Raw genomic sequence first — 19,304 nt, 5'->3', positions numbered from 1 at the left:
CTACATACAGGTCTACCTCTAACACAGTGGCACAGCCATAGCCTCTTCTCCACCTTGATGTTTCATGGGGTGGGATAAGCATCCATGAATGATGGACCATGAGAACATGTTACTTATGTTCTTAGCAGAGGAGGCTATGACACTTGCCTGACTCAGTACAATCTCTACACTGCTGGTGACCTCCAACCAGATCAAGTTCACAAGATGCTTCTACCTTAGACTCATCATTTATTGAAGCAGCATTGGAACCAGCCTTGCAGAAGTGGAGCAGCTCCCTCCTTTGCCAGTAAGTGGCCCAGCACAGAGTTGCTGAGGTACACAGCTCCTTTTGCAGTCTTCACATAGCAGCAAGAAGAAGAGCTCATGGCATGTATCATCCTGCAAGTGTACCAGCACAGGGCAGCCTGGGAGCTACAGAGACTATAGCCACTGACTCATGGTATGATCCAAAGCCACTGTGTGGTCTCTGCAAGCGCCAGAAGTACAAACAAGTGCAACACAGTAGGCCACATGTATATATAAACATACACAGACATTCACTAGCCAGTTCTTCACAGTGCAAAATTCAGAAGGGGAACCAATTTTCCTCACTTCAGCCAGCTAGCAGCAGTAGGCTGTGACTAGTTAGCTACTGTCTGTTAGTCAACTAACTAATAGTAACAGCTAACACAATCCACAGAATGCAGTAGATCATGCAGGTAACTTCCTCTCTTTTCACTGATTACAACAGGAACCTTGGAGAAGGAATATGTGTTGGTATATCTTAAATACACACCATAAATAAACTGGCAAAACCCACTCAGACATGACAAAAATTCTACAACACTGTCTTCAACTGCTAAACTGAAGAGCATATTGTTATTCTGTTTGCAATTCACTACCTCCACTGAACCATGCTTGGTGGAGTGTGGTTCTTGGTTTTTCTTTCCATGAAATTTGCACAACTAGCCCAAGATCTAGGTACTGCCCCCATCCTCACAATGTTGGGATCTATAGCATGCACTATCAACAAACACCCCACTTTGACTTGCAATTCCTTAACGTCTTAGCTTAGAAATATATTAAGGATTAAAACCAAAAGTGTAGTACCATCTATGGAGATAACAGGATCACGAAAATGAATAACCACATGTACCCTTTCCACAAGGGTGCAAACAGAGCTCACTGCCTAAACAAAAGGAATGGTTGTGTTGTTCACTGCCTTAGGTGGGTTCTTATAGGCTGTTTTACTTGCAGTTGAAAACAGATGAAAGAGCAGGAATAATTTTAACTATTTTGTATGCAGCTATACTGAACGAATTCTCGGTACAGGGGCACTAGAGGGAGCTCCTGTGATAAAAAAACATACCATGTTAAATGCCTATGAAGGGATGCCACCTTCCTGTCCTCCAGTATACAGCTGTCCAAGGACAGAAGCTGAATTCTGGTCTCACTAACAGCGCTGGCAAAACATCCAGGCTATCAAATCTTCCTGCATTCCTAAATTCATACCCCCATAGTTCTGCACTTTCTTCCTTTCTTTCCACATAGGTGATGATGTCCTTTTCTCCCACTTTCAAATAGCCATATCAGTACTTCAAGCCGTCCTCCTTTCCCACACCCTGTTTTCCTCCACTGCTCTTAGCTCTCCTCCTCTGCTTTCTCCCCAGAAGACATCGTCTCATTCCTTGTGGAGGAAAACAATGATACTTTCAACAGGCTTCAGGGTCCTCCTTTGCAGATCAGTTTCAAGGTGAGCATACAGCAGAATATGCAGAGCAGGGGGAAAGAGAGGAATGCTGGGAAGACCCTCTGTCCAGGCCTTTGGGTGTCTTAAGAACTGCAGAACACTGCTTGTTTCAAGACTTCACACTGCTCACTTTCAAACAAGTGGGAGGGTATCTGCTTAGGAGATGAATGCAAACCTTCCCAGAGCACAGACTAGAGCAGCAGCTGCTTGATGGAGTAACTGTAGAGTCTTTACCCATGGCAATCATGATACTGAGCCAAGAGTCCTCAGTCTGCTATGTTTAGTATACACAACAACGAAATTGTCCCCAGAAAGATATTATGCACAAAGGGAATTGTTCTCTCCAAAAACTAATTTGCCATGTACAAGATTCTTATATATATGGTTTACTTTAGATGTGGTACGGCATCGGTTCCTCATTGTTAATACTTCTGCTTTCTTATTCAAGAAAAAGTTACTTGTCACAAATAGAAATCTCTGCCATAACAACTACCAGCATATTGCATAAATCAGTTTTCCAGTCAGTGTCTATTGTGTATTTAGAGCCATCTCAGTGTTCAACATTATGAAGATGCAGATTCGTTGCTCAAAGACCTTAACAGCCAAGATTAATTCTCTTCCAGCTTATGCAAGTATAATTCACTGGTGTAACAAACACAGCAAAATCTGAATTACACTAAATAGCCATACACAGAACAAGCAAACCACATTTAAAACCCTTTTTCTTTCCATTTTACTGTGAAGGCAGAAGAGTTGTCTGTGGAATGCAAAGTGATTGATTAGTAAAAGCAGAGAGTGTTAGAAATGTGTTCTTTTGCTAAAATGCATTAAAGCCAACTAGGTTACAGAATGAAGAACTAATTGATGCCATTAACCTCATCGGAGAGCTCCATAGAATATACACCACAGCCACTGGCTGGTTAATTCACATGCACATGTGCAGACACACAGGCCCACTGACAAGCAGCAATAGGTAATTATCAAAGCCTCACCTACATCATTCTGGGCAAGAATTCGACGACCAGAACCATCCAGGTTTGCACTCTCAACCACGGACATCTTAGCATCACACCAGTACAGCTTGTCAGCTAAGTAGTCAAGAGTTATTCCACTGGGCCACACCAGACCAGTGCTGGCTATAACCTGGCGATCAATGCCTTCTAATGAAGAGCTGTCAATCCGGGGATTGACCCCCATGTCAGTCCAGAATAATCTCCTTTAGAAAACAAAATGCATACAGGAAGTCAGTAAGTAAATGTTTGTCCTCCTCTCCATGGAGTTCTTTCAAAGCAGAAAGGTCAGATCAGAGCAATAGAGGCCTGAGGCACATGAGAAAAATTGCATGCTTCAAGCAAATATATTGGCTGCTGATCTTTTCACACTTGCCATAAGACTCCAGGTGATTACACTGGGATTTATGCAGAATCCTCGCTCTGTTTGTTGGCACAAAACCTTTGAACAACAATGCCTGCTTATGCTAATTGCCAGCTCTTCATATCTGCTTTTTGTGTCTTCTGCATGACTGCTGAGAGCAGTTTAGCAAACACAGACAACAGAAGATGATGCATTAGCAGGCCCCTTGTCTAAGCAAGGGTTTAGCAATGCACAAATTACACCAAAACTACTTGCCACCCATGGAAAGCAATCAAAAGTCCTCAGGGTTTTTTGTCGGTTTATTTTGATTTGTTTCAGTTGGATAGTTGTGGGTTTTTTTGATGTTGTGTTTTAATAAACCAGTATCAAGCCCAGCCTCTTTTCTTCTTTTCATAAAATCATGATCATCAGGGTCCCCCTTCTAGGGTCCTCGGTGTTGCTGGCTGAGTACATCCCATTTTTTAATGAATATACATTGCTTGATGGAAGCTCAATACGGGGATAGCCAAAACCACAAATTACTTCTAAAGTCTGGACTCCAGCCTTCCCAGGCAGCAGCTGCCTCTGTCCGGTTTACTGAATTCACCCACATATTCACTTTAGCTTTATTTACATAAGCAGTTTTGTTTTAGCCAATGCAGGGATCGGTATTTTCAATAGCTTTAATTGTGTTTCAGATCCCCCTTCAATACTGACTTTACAATTATGGACATTGCTACAATGGCTGTTCCTCCCTTCACCATTAACTTTCTAATAAGGAAGGTTTCAGTGACGTTTTTCCCTCCTTTTCCTCTTGTAGAATAGCTTTGCCTCTTCCAGTAATTCTAATAGGCAAATCTCCCATAAACTACCTGTTCTTAAATGTTTTCCTACAAATGTCTCTATTGCGTTCAACCTCTACTGAAAGAGGTTCTTTCAGATCTTTAATATGTCCAGCATGAAGCTAACAAAACACGCTTCTCTCTCCGCTTCATTCCTTGATTCATCAGTACTTAGTTATAGCAGGATATGAACATTAAAAAAAAAAAAAAAGAAAGAAAAAGAAAAAATCCAACAGATTTAAAAACATGCTACTACAGGGGGTGTATCGACTGAAATCCATGGGGCTTTGCCTTTGATTAAAATAGCCAGAATTTCATCAAGAGTTTAAACATTCCAAACTCCTGTCATCATCTCAGCACTAGGTAAGAAGATATAAGGTGCATTTAAATCAACAAACCCCTACAACAGTAGGTCTGGTTTAGTTTCCTCAAAAACTGAAACATGGCCCAAAAAAAACCTTTGTAGGAACTACTGGTTTAAGTAGTTTAAAAACTACATTCTTCACACCAATAGATAGAGAACCATCAAAGTTTGTAGAGTGGTACTTCCAGCTGTCAGGGTAATTTCTGTTGCTTGTGCATTACTTTAGCTTAAACTGCATACAATATCTTTTAATGTTTCTGGTATTTTTTTTTAATCCATAGGAGAAGTGAACACATCCCAACTCACAAAAGAAACCTAGGAATGACACATTGCAGTTCTCATAACTCTGCAAGACAGTGACTATTATAACGAGACCAGTGCACTTTTAGATTGCCAAAAAGGCAAGGCTGGCATGCTCATTTTTAAGAGAATTCCCCAAGTATTACACAATTAACTACATTTATTACTCCTTACTTAGTAAATGGGTGAATGGCAATCCCTCGGGGCTGAGAGATATCCTCCCAGATGATCATTTTTCTTTGCATCCCATTCAGATTGCTCCTTTCAATGCATGCCTTCCTGCAACACACAGAGCATTCTTAGATCCTCCATGCTATCTTGTTAATTACCTAACGTACCAAGTTTTAGCCTTGGTTTAGTTCAGCACAAACTGTAATAAATAACTTTGCAACGACAGGAAATAATCCTGCTGATGTGGGATGCCTAGTAATTTTATCAACAAGTAATTCATGTCACAGCTTCATTATCTGGTCCAGATGATAAAATACCTGCTGCTCTGCAGGAGACATGAAGTTCTGCTTCTTTGGGCAGATAATGAGTTGGAAGTATGATCGCTAATAGATAAATGTTAGCTTTAAATGGAGTCAGGCAGAAAACTAGCTCCTAATTGAATGGCATTATCAAATGTATAAAGAATTTTTAAACTAGAACTTTTACATAGCATTTTTCATTCAGAAATAGCCAAGTGTTTTACTTATTTTATCTATTTTACAGGAAAGAATGAAGCTAAAGACCTTTTGATAAAAAGGACTCATAAAATCCATGGCAGAGTCAAGTACAGAATACACATTATCAGTCTCCCAATCCAACTTTTTCTCAGAAAACTGTACTTGTTACTACAAGCTTCACCTCGCCAAGCAGATACCAGGCTCTACCTGAAAGCAAGCCTACATCCTTCCATGCTTTTCTGAACCTACAAAGAAAGGCTGCACAAAGATGGAAGGATAAATATATATGTGCAAATGTGGAATACATATAAATGCAGTGAGTGAGAAGAAAGTGGCAGACAAAAATTCACAGCTTCATCCTTGACTCTTTTACAGAGACAAGCACCACAATTTCCCATTTCAGAAGAAGCAGTGGCGTATTTATCTAGGAGTGCAATACAAGATTGTACCTTATAGCAAGGAAGAGGACTAGCAGTATATATAAAAGTGAGAAGGAGTGTGATCTGGACATTCAAACCCACTTTTTATCGACTAATAAATGATGGGTCATACTGAAACATGGTGACTGCTGTTCAAGGAGTCTTCATTATGTGTTCTGATCTGACACTGTCTTTTCACCAAAGGTCAATTTTGTTTCTCTCTGTACGTAAAGTTAGTTATCAGCTGAAATGTGAATTCATGTTGTCTGCCAGTGATCCTTCCTCTTTTATCTAAGATAGTTGACAAAGGCCCTCCATTAGCTTAAAGGGGCATGATTGCAGCTGTCAACAATGCTGACTTCTGCCCAAGATGTACTCAGTGCAGTAATACTCAATATTTTTATCTAACTATATATATATATATATAAAGATATACCTAGAGATACACACATGCAGTGTACATATATATAAATAGGAGTGTATACATATATATTCACATGCACATGTGCACATATGTATATGTATATATGGCAGTACATCCTTTAGATTCCTTGCAATCAAGTCCAAATTCTTGCTTCTTGGAAAGACAAAGATAAAAATACAATAGCAGACTCAAAGTAAAGTTCCAGTATTTCAGTTTTAAAGAACCTTCCAACTGTATATACTTGAGATTACAGCTACCCAATCAAAATGTGAAGTGTTCCTGAATTTAGAGTGATATCTCGGCTATTTCTGTATCACCAGTCATTTATTCCAAATATTATATGGCATGCTTCAACATAAATGCACTGTGGAGCATGTACCCTCTGTCTGTCCAATACAATTTACGGTTAATCCAGTCCACAGCAAGGCCTTCGGGTATATCTATAGCTTCATGAATAACTTTTTCACGATTTGAGCCATCCAGATTAGCTCGTTCTATCCATTTCAAGGCAGTGTGGGCAAAGTAAATCTGTGAAGAAACAGAAGATGAGGCATTGTTAGCTCCCATCTCACTTTCTGCTCCATTTCTCTTGTCTGATAATTCCAATTTTAAAATAACTTTTTCATTTTGAAAGTTCCATAAACTGCTTATTCACAAAAAGGCTGCACAGGTAACCTGTGATCCCTGATCAAATAAAAAGGCACTTATCTTTCAACCAGGATGACTTCTACAGGCAGTTTGTGCTTAGCTGCAAATCCTGGTTGCCCTATATACAGACCTCTGAATATCCTGTGGTCTTGTTTCACTGAGCAGCTACCTCACATGAAGCACAGCTGAGGAAGCAGAAGTAGGAGCAGGCAAAAGCACTGCTGCTCATTTTAAATAGGGAGGAGTGGGGAGGAGGGAGTAGTAGTGTGTGTATGTCAAGGAGCTGGGAAGGGGAAATGAGTTATATAATTTGTTTCTAATTGTTTTTTTTCCTCCACCTCTTTCAGCCTTCATTTGTCTTAATGTTTTACCAGGTCTCTGCTCTGTAAAACATTAACATCTATAGAAGAGGCTTCTCAGTTTTGGGTCAAAATAAAAGCTTTCTGCTGGTGGGGAAACTAAGTTTGTTTTCCAAGTGTGAGGGAAAAAATTGTCTTGTGTTTGATCCCCAGATGGAGCCAAACACCATTTGGCAGAACCATGTGCAAAGTAATGCTGAGGCTTTCTTTGCAAAGGGTAACAACAAGACAACTTTGCTTTGATGCTAACCATGAGGTCAAACAAAGCAGGAGGGTGGCCTTTAGCATTAAACCAGCTAATTCAATTACCAGGGGAGCACAGAGCAATGCTGAGCAGTAGCTCACCTTACACCTCATCTCAGTGCCATCTGCGTGTCACCTCACCTCCTCACTGCCAACAGTGCTGTCATGCTGAGCTCCCTACTGAAGTGGACAACAGTGCACAGCCACTGTCACCAACACAGCCAAATTACATTCAGCACAGCACCCAACAAATGCTAGTTTCCCAGCAGAGGCCTATTTCAGGAGCAAGTGGCGATGTTCCAGCAGTGCCTGAAATGATCCTCCTGTAGCACAGATTTGCTAACATTCGCACTTGTTTAGCTGTGTCTGTCCAGACCTTGAGATGTGTCCAGCAAGTCAACTGAGCTCCTCATCAGCTTCCACTGTACCATCCAGTATCATTTTGTAATGCTTTTACAGTGTAAACAAGTCCCACCATGGGAAAAAAATATCTGCCACATAAGGTTTAGAAAAGCATAGTTGAACGCCTGTTCTTCCCAACTCTGCAGGTAAGGAGTAGGGCACTGTGACACAGCCGCACAAACAACTCTTTATGCAGAAGAGACTCCCAACAGCAACATCTTGAAATATAACGAAAACACTTTATAAGAGCAATAAATCCAGTGAGTGTTGAGAGTTTTGTTCAATAATGTCAGGACAGAGGACGTAATTCTTGTTAAGATTACTCCTACATTTAGTAGGGATCATGGGATTTAGCTGTACAGAAAAAAAGATACTGTTGCTTTTATAGCTACCCAGTGAAGAAAAAGCCCAAGATAGCTTTCCATAAAACAGTACTGAAGTCTTAAGGGAGAAAACTATCAATCATACAAAAGTTCTTTGAAAATTATATCATGCTTGCAATGAATTTAGAAATCCAAATTCTCCATGAATTATCCATGTCAACGTACATTCAACATCAACAGTCAATCAGTGAATAAAGGATGAAACTACAACTAGCGTTTGACATCCTGTAGCAGTTGTGCTTCTGGACAGGCAACAGAACAATGAGCAGCACAACGTGTAATCTGATCACTGACAGCAGAAGGGTTAAGGCACATGAAAGCCCAATCCATTTGTCCTTGCAACACTTCAAAATCCTCTCATTTTTAATGCCTTACCTTGTTTTCCACTGGGTCAGAGTCCAATGCTAAGACCATTCCCATCTGCCAGTCAAGTAAACTTGCATAATCCGTTCCATCAAAACTGATCTGTCGGATATCTTGGCCATTTGCAAATAACAAAAATGGCTTAGGACCTGGTGATGAAAATGTGCACAGATGTTAATTCCACTAGTTTCAAAGTGAGCTCTAGTTTGTGTCTAGTCTACCTAAATAACGTTGTAAGTAAGCAATGTTAGAAGACAAAATGAGGACCAGGAACACAAAGAAATGAAGGCGTTTTTCCTACATTCCACGGGACTCAGAAATCAAAGATAAATATAATTATAGATTTTCAGCATCAGTGCCTTGCCCAAGATCAGCTTCAAGATTTGCGTTAAGGGAAGCCACTAGTCCTCCTGCATTTCAGAGAGTGACTTAGCCTCAAGACAATCTTCCCTCTGCATTTCACAGTAACACCACAAATGTCAGAACACTTGACTTTTGCACATGTGAAGCTTTCCACAGTATAAGCAAGAAAAATGCTGCTCTCAAAAAAAAGAAAATAAAGCTTTTCCCTTGTCCCAGAAACAAATCACAGACTTGTCTTTGCTCTTCTCTCACGCAATTGCTCATATCTTGCTGTTCAACAGGGTCTGCCCTTTTCTCTGAAGAAACAGAAGGGTCTGGAATCCGAAACCCAAACATGCACATCAAATACCTGGGCTTTCTGGGGCCAGTGAGGGAGAAATATTCTTGTACTTGTAGGACAGATTATAGTAGTGCAGACTATCCCCAGACCTGTTCTCCAAATGTAGACACCTCAATCACAATTCTGTAACACTGGGCAGAAACTACACCCATATTTATATAAAGGCACAAAACCATGAAGAGTGCAGATAGATCTCTGCACTACAGGAGCCCAGAGTGAAATGCAGAAGTTGGATAATAGACCGAATCTTCCATGAGGGAGACTGAACATACACTGCTTCTTGTTCCAGTATATTCCTAAAAGAGGTTAATTAAAAAAAAAAATAGTATTTCCCAAGTTTCACAAAATAACCTAAAACCAGTGTAAAAATGGATCCAAACTATTCAATCCACTTTAAAGCACTCTAAAATGTTTATGCTTTCATTGTCAGAAATTCGCAGGCATAACAAGATACAAACCTATAGCAGTGCAGTGTTTTCTGTCTCGTTGAAGCTTATATCCAGGAAAACAAGCACACTCCCAGGAGAATGGACTTAGTGAAGAGCATATCTGACTACAGCCACCATTATCTGGAGATGTACAACCTCAAAAAGAGCATTTGAAAAACTTAATTTTGCCATTCTAAGAAAAAAAAATGACATAAAATCAGAGGTATAAGAGAAAGAATGAATCTCTAGGAATTTCTACAGTGCAAAGCATCTCAGTGACTTGTAGATTTACTGAAATTCCTCCTGCCGAAAGCAGAAATCAAATGAAGTGAAAGCAAAGTAGCAACATTTTTCCAGAGTTTTTCCTGAAAATTTACAACACAAGATGGAGTGGGGAGAGGATATACATGATGACAGCTTCCATGTCTTCGTTATTTCAGAGAAAACTCTCTCCCATGTAAATCTCACCCCACCTACAATAACATAATAACCTTATCATACTTCGCATTCCATCCAAAGAAACATTAAGTTAATGCCATTCTCTCCCTAGAAGTTAGAGTAGGATGGTGAATTGAGACTTTATATTACTCAAACCAAGATTTCATACAAAAAGAAACTATTCTTTCTTCCTGGGGCTGCACAATGGTTCTAGCCTCACTGCCAGCCAGAGCTTCCTCAGGGAATTGTCCATAGCAAAACAGCAGCACCGACTGAACCTATGTGTGCAGTACGGTCCACAGTATGTAAATGATGCAAAAAGGGAAGATGATTTTTCAAGGTGTGTGGCTGGCATTAATGAAGCTATTTTGATCCCTAAGCATGTAAAGATACAGTTGAAAAGCTACTGTCCCCTGAATTTGGAAAGCTTGCTGGAATGGAGGATGAGAGATTACTGGCTGCAGCATTTTTCTGCTATTCTGACTGCAAAAATTCCATTTGTGGGCAATCAGATGAAATTCCTGTAAGTCAGAAAGACTCTAAACCTGAGTTGCATAATGTCAATAAAGTCATCTTCAGATTCCACCCAAGCCAATTTTGCACCTGTATTTCTCCTCAAATATAAATTTTAGATGTATCCTGCAACAAACATCTGGGAGATGCCTTGATCTGCGCCGATGACAAAGGCATTTGGCCTGCAAACATCAGATGTTGCTGCTAAGAAACTTCTATTAAAAAATGAAGATAAATATTGTTCATCTCAGCACTCAAACTGCCTGAAATTCCATTGCCTCAATCTCGTACAATCATTTACAGCCATGCAAAATAAGTGTAAAAGGCTTTCATTCACTCCTGGATCTCAGTGCCAAGAATAAATAGAGCTTGGCAGTCAACACTGCTAGAAAAAATGCTACATACCTGTGCATGCTTTGCCATCCACTTTGAGTACAGATCCTTCAGGACAAAAGCAAACAGGTCCTTTAGATGTTTGAAGGCAACCATGGCTACATTCAGTGTTGTTACTTGTACAGGAAATTAGCTCTACAGTAATTTGAAGAGGGAAAAGAGTTAAAAAACTTTGCAGAGTCCCCCTCAAAAGAAGTTAGCACAGAAAAAGCAAGAAAAAAGAAAAAAATAGAAGTGTGATATTGAGAGTACACTTCCATGGTCTTTCTGGGGTTTGTTGTGGTTTGTTTTATTTTTTCCAATCTTTTTTCCCCACCCTCTCCTAATTACAGGAAATGAGAAAGACAAAATTATTTGGTCCCAAATCTGTAATATTGATGAGCTTTAAATTCTCCAAACTGTATTGGAACACATTATAAAAATAGAAATAATTTTAAAAAAAACATTCTTTTTTATATTTCATCAAAAATAGATCAGATTTTGAAAACTATAAGGAAGTTATACTGAAAGAATAAGTATAAAAAAAAAAAAAAGAGAGAATGAGGAAAAACTACTTTCCTACTACTCCAAAAGTAACAGAGCTAGAATCAAGAAAAATAGGAGATGAATATTCCAGAAAGAAAGCTATGTTCCTTAGTGGCAATGGTTAAAGCTCTAAGGGCATCATCTGAGGACCTGGCAATAGCTTTCCTTTACTTTCCAATTGTTGGAGTGCCAACATTTTTCTGGGTATTTATTTCATGCTAATTCACAGGATATGCTCCTTCCACCTTCTGCCTTGCAATGCTGTATCTCTTTATGCCAATGCTAGTGCCACATGGCAACACCCCTCGCAGACTTGAACAAATGCAAGTTTCCCACAGCTGCTTCTTTGAATCAGCTACATACACCAGCTTAAATGGTGCATAGCTGTAGCAAATACTGCTTCTCCATGGCAACTGCACTGTGGACTGGATTGTTCTAACCCCTTAAGCTCAGTGAAGAGGGTCAAGAAACTGATCTCATGTTTTTTCCAGCCAGAGCTTGTGGCTTTAGATGAAGAGCTTTGTAAAGGAGTTGGAGTTGGAGGACAAAGCATCAAAATGTCTGGTCAGCATGTGGACTTCTCACCTTGCATTTCTCTCTTTCTTTCTCTCTCAAGTTGCGTAGTTGGTGACATATCTGCCTTGTGCTGCAGTAGTTAAGGAGTTATACTGTCCATGCTGCATCCCTAGCCTGTGTTAGAAAAACATTATTTTCTATCTAATTTGAGCCACTCAAAATGTAGGCATATAGTTCAAGCTAGTCATCCAGAGTAGGACTGAGTTGCATTGTGTCTAAGGATTCTTTTGGACACAAAAGGATATCACAACCCCCAATAGCCTCTGGCTGCAGGTCTCCCATAGGTCTTCTGTTACATCTGGCTGCCTTCTGCAGCTGTCACACACACCCTGGACCCCCATGTTTGGGTCACTGAATCCTGCTCCTGGCTCCCTCTTAAATACAGAGGGAGAAATAACTCTTGGAGATATAAAATAGATAGAGTGACTGCTAGAGTCTGTTGGACTCTATGGCTGCATTTAGTCTCTGTTAGTGATATTTAATACACCCTAGTTCCTGATCCTGCCATGATCCGGACTGAACTCATTGGTATGCACTGGCACTTCTGCTTGGGGCATTTACCAGTGTTTTATTTCCATGGAAACAAGGTAGAAAGATCTTTGTCTGTGCCTAAGCTTCACTTCATTATGAAATAGAAAAGTGACTGGGAATATCCCAAGATCTCAAAACTTGGATGCACTTCACATTTTATGTTCTAGACTTACTTCAGAAAGGCTTAATTAATTTTTAGGCTGAATAAACACAGTGCAGCATAAAGGGAGGAAAAAACCCTCCACCTCTGACTCTCCCTCTGACTAAAATATGGTCCTTAAAACTTATTGACAGAAAAAATATTTGATTTTTTGTTCCACTTCTCTGTGTTCTCTGCATTTAATTTATTCACATTTATCCAGTTTCAGAGAGCTTTCTGTTTGATGTACCTTTGTTATATGGATAAGTTCTCTCAGACATACTTCTGGTACATGGATTAACTCATAAAAGAAAAAAATCCAACAAAACACACAGGGGCAGCAAATCCCCAGGTTAAACAATCTTATGAGTACTTCTGTGTGTGTTATTTGTTGTAAAGAGATGAACATGAATTTAATTTACACAGTCTCATTTAAAGACTGTGTAAATTCTTCTGTGGGATACCCAGCGTAAGCCAAATTCAGAGATCGCATTTAGAAAGATATAATTCCTTATCGACCTGGAATGTGCCACAGAGCCTAATGTGAGGAAAGAGGTCTCTCTGGAGACATGACTATTCTATTTTTTTTCTTTCTTGCTCTTGAAGAGGCTCACACTTTATTACTCGCATCTAACTTACACTTCTGTAAATGTGACATCTGAATTTGGTTCATTCAGTTTAAGCTGATCCTGCTTACATAAGGGATTGGAAGCCAGCAGTACAACACACAAAATATTCAGCAGGTCCAGTGTTAACTGAGGACTCTCTCCAATATCATACTCAAAGCATTTATGTATTTCTGCTACTTACCATGGCATGTTTTCCTATCAGGCAGCAGAACAAAACCTCTTGGGCAGGTGCAGTAATAGGAGCCAGGGATGTTCACACAACCCAAGGTACAGCCATGATTCCAGAAGCCACATTCATTGATATCTGCCGAAAAAAGCAATTGCTGTGTCAGAATAACATCATCAGCCTGTGTCAGGGAAGAGATTAATGAAACAAACTAACAGTCTTCAAAAAGTATCTCCTTTTCCCATTCATTTTTCAAAAGTATGTTTCTCCTAATAAATGACATAAAAGCAAGTTTGCAGACCTTATTCACATCAGCTTTTAAAACCTTCTAGCAAAACCTACTCAGGTACGTAGAGGATTTTCAAAAGTATGCTTTCCCATATAGATTCCAATGTCAGTTAAATACTATTTGCACCAGAAAAAAAATTACATTAGATACATTCTTCAGACAAAAATTATTCTAAAATATTTGGCTCCAACATTACTTAAGTAAAATTCTCAAAACCCAAAAGGGGGTTAGAAGCTGAGACTCAGAAAGAAATCCCGGTGAATTTCCTGAGAACTGGATGGATGCTGCTCAGGCTGGTTTAAGCTAGGAATTTTGATGCCTTTATGACTTTTTAAATCTGGTCATGTTGTGAAAAAGATGCTTCTAAAAGTGATTTACAAAAAGAGCCATTATTCATATATAAATAAAACAGCTATTATTACTAGTAATGATAGATTTATATTTTTTTATTAAAACAATCCAGATTAAAACATTTAGAAACATGTTCAAAATTTGTGTCTTTTTTGAAAGTGGGGACTTCAGAAAGCTGTCTTGTTGCAGGACTTTTTAATGTTTCACCTTTGGTGATAGATCTGTTTTGATTTTTATATAAGGTTATATAAGCACCCATAAGCATGTCTACTTATCTGAAGCTCCTTTAACTACTCAAGACAAAATTTCTCACAAGAACAGCCCTTGTGACACTTTCATAGGTCTCATTTTTAGACTATTTCAGAACCTGGAAGGACACAAAACTTAAATGACACAATTTGATTTTTAAGATTTTAGAGTGTTTTTTTTTCACACTCAAGAAAGGAGTAAAGTAAAAGAACAGAATAATTTTTTCATCTGATAGTATAAAGCCGATGGGAGATTCACATATTACCTTCACAAAACTGTTTATTTCGACTTAAAATAAAGCCACTAGAACATTTGCACCGATGAGTCCTTGAGTCTGCCCTGCAGATTCTTCTTCTGCACTTTTCTTTGTTCAAATCACAAGCTCCTTTTTCTGTAAGACCAAATATAATTTAAATGTAATGGAGTTCTTGCCATATCAACCTTCAAGGAGAAACTACTTTGAGAAAGATGCTCAGTGATGTGTCTTCTCAACAGCAGGCTTCCTATGCCACCAGTCCTGCACAGAAAAGAGCAACAGAAAGAGAGCACATATGCAAAAAGAGAGAAAAGAGAGATAAAAAGAGAGGAAGAGCATACAAAGGCTGGAAATTATTAGCACTAAGCAGTATTCAAGTCTCACGTTATTTAACAAAATAAATCAACTGGACAGATCATAACGACCATACATTTCCTTTGGGCAAAAACTATTAGCACAATCTAGAGAATCTTTGTACTGATATGGATGCTGGTTTCTGACTATGAGAAATGCAACCATTGTAAATCTTGAACTCACATTTAAACTGTTTCTGATGTCCAACAGGGTATGCTCGAATTTCTCTCAAATAATTTTCTGGTATAGAAAAAAGTACCCAAAGATCCCCAGAAGATCCTCCTTCTCTTGCTTTACAGAAAAAGGCAAACTGGTATTCAGGTAGCCTTTTTCATGGGAAGGATTTGCAGAACCTTATGTCTATGCTCAGCTATCTTTTAGAGCTGGTACTTTTGCAGATATGCTATACTCATGGTTTTATTCTTCTGTCCCAAACTATTATTTTTGGTTTAATCTTCCTAATCTTCTTCTGGGGTGCTTGCCCCTTTCCCAAGCTAAGAATAGCTGAACTGCTGCTACTGAATGTGAGTATGCAGCCACCCACACATAACACAGTCTTTGCCCTGTGATGTCTGTTTAACATATAACTCATACAGGCTCATACAGGCAAAGAAATTTGTATGTGAATATTTTCTTGTGCTATTTTCAATTGACTCTGTAAATTCCAAGAGGTGGAAAGTAGCATAATATTTAAGATTGACATTTAGTCTGCTAGCCACAACAGAGAAGAAAACACTGGTCATTTGGTGGAATGACAGATCACATCTATAAAAAACTGAAATGATTTCTCATTCTGACACCAGATTGGCTGAAATTGTCAACATTGCATACATTTGCATCAAAATGACAAATTCTTCTCTAATAGAATTTGCATAACTATATGAAACATTATCAATGGATGACTAGATGGATATTGTCTATGATCAATGTTATCTTTTGAGAGACTTGAATTTTACATAGTTTTAGCTGAGCTTCTCTTTTTGTAGAATTAATTTTGAACTGAACCCTTAGTATTTGTCCCTACTGCAACTGAGTCAGGAATATACAGTAATGGGATATCCAGTCTTCAAATACAGAACTCATCAGGATGACAAACATGCAAGCGTACAAAACACTATAAAGCAGAAACAAGACCACATTCAAGGCTTCATCTTGTGTTTATCACTGGTGCTGGTGTTTTGCTCCTTGCTTTTACTAGTTTGGTCTAATGAGACCTAAGATACCAAGGAATTACAGGAGAAATAACAGAAACAATAATTTTGTCATCTGGGCAATCTCAAGAAGATATTCTTTTTTAACTGAATAATTTTTAGAACTTGATAATGCCAAATTAATATGTAAAAAAGCAATCATATTTCAAAGCTTAAAGTGAATGCTGACTAGATTATGAAATACAGAGGTTTTAAGGTAATATTCTCTGGAAGAACAACAATTCTAAACCATACTTTCTAGTTTCTTTGGTTTTGGTGGGTTTTTTTCTCTTCCCATCACCTCTTCCATATGGTAATAGCTGTTCTTGGATAATAGCCTCATGGTAGTATCTTACATTGGGCAAAAAACAACATAAAAAAAAGAAATATTCTGAGTATACTGAATATCATTAACCTGTGAAAGAGACATTTAAAAAAAATCCGGAGGCAATTTATAAGATTTTAAGTTAATGGGATATTTTACAAACCATTAGTAAAATTGTGAAGAACATTCCAGCAGGCATTTATAAATGCATATACTGCCATCAAATCTAAGATTAGCTGTTTAAGAACATAGAGGTGAATTAGAGGCTGTCTTCCAGAAACTGCCATACCAAAGTGGTTGTGTGGGCTTCTGGAAAACCTGTATCTGAATAAATTATCTTTTCTGTATTTGTTGGCCCTGACCAATCCAGGAAAGTTTTTTGAAAAAGAAAGGGAAAAGAAGACATGACGAATTTAAGTAGTAAAGTAAATAACCCAAATTCCAGTAAAAAATTCAAATCATGTCAGCTGAGCACTTCTCATCAGTTCTCATTTCATCTGAAGGACCTCACTTTCTATCTTCTTTAAAGAAGGCCTGACAATTCACAGCTGACACTACACTGTAACAAATACTTTCTTAGCTTGTACTGAGCATCCAATTAGTCTAGGTATGCTTTTATCTCCAGGTTTCTCTCTTGTAAGAACAGCTATAAATTTAATTTGCACACCAGGCTCATTAGTCCTCCTTTCATCCCACTCTTGCACTAGATAAGCTAAGTAGCATACGTCCAAAGTCCAAAAGGTTCATCTGGATTCAGCCTGTTAAGCTTCTTTCTACTCCATCATTTCCCAGACATTTTTACAAGAAAGTATTTGAAATAAAATTAAGGTCTACTGCTGACAACACTTACTGTCATACAAAAAGTTCACTAAACATGTTGGAAATATAGGGATATATACTGCAAGGCATTTAAAAATGTTGGTAGTTTATTTATTAATAAAGGCGGGGAAACCCTTTTTCCAGTGGAGGGAGAAACACCAGAAAGCAGCACATCCTGGTTAAAGAAGTAGAGTTAATCTTCTGAGAAAAGAAAAAAAGCTAAATGCCCATAGTCAATGAAATTAAATTATGCTACACGCTCTGGTGGAGATGACATAGGTAACCCAAACAATACCCCTGAGGTTCATGAACTAACTTTCTCGGTCATTGTTTCTTCTTCTCCATCTTCATGCTCAGGCAGACATGGTGACAGACACCTCATAAGCCTCATGAGACCTTCCAAATCCTGTTGTAACAACCCTGAGATGTGTGGACCTGTCTGCACCACAAATTTATTCTTCTTTAGTTACCCTGTGTGAGAGCACCAAATGTGTCAGTTGAAAAAAGCGTTTCCTTTCGCAAGGATGAATGTTTTCCTGGAAGGAACCACAGAACAGGTATTACCTCTGAATGGAGGCTCCCTGTGTTTACAAGTATAAGCTTGATTTCCAGGAACACTCTTTTCTGCATCTTAACAGCTCTCTGCACTGCAAATAAAGCTTATGAAGGGGAAAATTTCTTTGAAGATTTTGATTTTCCTACTTATACCAGGCTTCAGGAAGGAGAGGCATCATGGTACCCTATAAAACTGTTGGTTGGCATGAAGAAAGACAAAGACTATTTTATAGTAGACATTTAGAAATGATTCAAGAGAGAGATTTACAGTTTCATTTTCGTTCATATGAACAAACACTACTTTCTCTTTATGTCTTTATGTCATCTGTGAACCCATGGCAATCTTCCCTTAGGAGTTCTGTAACTATTGCTTGACAAACAAATGCCTCTATACTGTTTGTTCAGTTGTTTATAACCAATCAAAATTGGTGACAAAAGCTATTCCATTAAAGCAAGAATACTCTATGTCTACTTTCCAGAGTTCAGACAACAAGACATTATTTCTGCTGGGAACCCCCATTTTCCCGCTGCCTCAGCAGGAATCCTCAAGGAGGGTGAGCTATCCATAAGCAGCTACTTTCATTTTCTGATTTACAGTGAAAGGCAGTGACATGACCACCTCATAATGTAGGCTGCAACTGATACCAGTTAAAGAGACCCAGTGCTCTTATTTCATAGTTATTACAGCAGTTTCAAGTCCATCTAAAACAGGCAGATTATTAATCCAGACATTTCACAACAAAGCTGAGATATCACAGTATAACTGTAGCACATACTGTGCACTTAAAATACTTCAGTGCCATAATAATCTGGGGTGTCTAGATGCACATTAGAATAAAACTTCCAGAAGGGAGCACGTTTGATGAATATAATCTGTATGGAGGATTAAAAAGCTGCATGCCTTGTGCATTAACAGGAAAGTATGAAAACATCTTTGTGTAAACAAAGAGGAGAAAATCACATTTACCTGAATGCATATTCAGATTAATGAAATGAATGGTTTATGCTCAGCACACTTTCAGCCTGATACTCCAGCTGAAGTTACACATACTAAGTGGAACTGCAGATCACTGAAGTTGAAGGAAACCTTCCCTTGACTTCAACAAGGCCTGGAATTTTCCCAAAGAAAATTATTACTGTGAAAAATAGGAGTGCGTGACATTATGCATCCTGGCCTATATGAGAAATAGAGTGGCCAACAGGATTAGGGATCATCCCCCAGTATTCAGCACTGGTGAGGATGTGGCTAGAATCCTATGTTAAGGTTTAGGCCCCTTCACTACAAGAGAGATATTGAGGTGCTGAAGCAGGTTTAGAGAAGGGCATAAAGCTGGTGAAGGGTCTGGAGCACAAGTCTGATGAAGAACAGCTTAGGGAA

At 38.7% G+C, this 19,304-nt stretch overlaps 1 protein-coding gene across 1 annotated transcript in view; it reads right to left on the bottom strand.

The window, feature by feature from the left end:
* EGF (epidermal growth factor) overlaps positions 1 to 19,304 on the bottom strand; it is a 60,986-nt gene that overhangs the window by 22,554 nt on the left and 19,128 nt on the right. Inside the window, exons 7-14 of the mRNA XM_005148689.3 lie at positions 14,693 to 14,818; positions 13,554 to 13,676; positions 10,985 to 11,107; positions 9,659 to 9,784; positions 8,510 to 8,646; positions 6,479 to 6,627; positions 4,763 to 4,867; positions 2,722 to 2,945 (exon numbers count right to left, since the gene is read on the bottom strand). Coding sequence (XP_005148746.2) covers positions 2,722 to 2,945; positions 4,763 to 4,867; positions 6,479 to 6,627; positions 8,510 to 8,646; positions 9,659 to 9,784; positions 10,985 to 11,107; positions 13,554 to 13,676; positions 14,693 to 14,818 — 1,113 coding nt within the window. The remainder of the gene's footprint in view (positions 1 to 2,721; positions 2,946 to 4,762; positions 4,868 to 6,478; positions 6,628 to 8,509; positions 8,647 to 9,658; positions 9,785 to 10,984; positions 11,108 to 13,553; positions 13,677 to 14,692; positions 14,819 to 19,304) is intronic.

Source organism: Melopsittacus undulatus, chromosome 7 (assembly GCF_012275295.1).
Source record: "Melopsittacus undulatus isolate bMelUnd1 chromosome 7, bMelUnd1.mat.Z, whole genome shotgun sequence".
NCBI lineage: Eukaryota > Metazoa > Chordata > Aves > Psittaciformes > Psittaculidae > Melopsittacus > Melopsittacus undulatus.
This window is presented reverse-complemented; position numbering and strand designations above follow the sequence as displayed.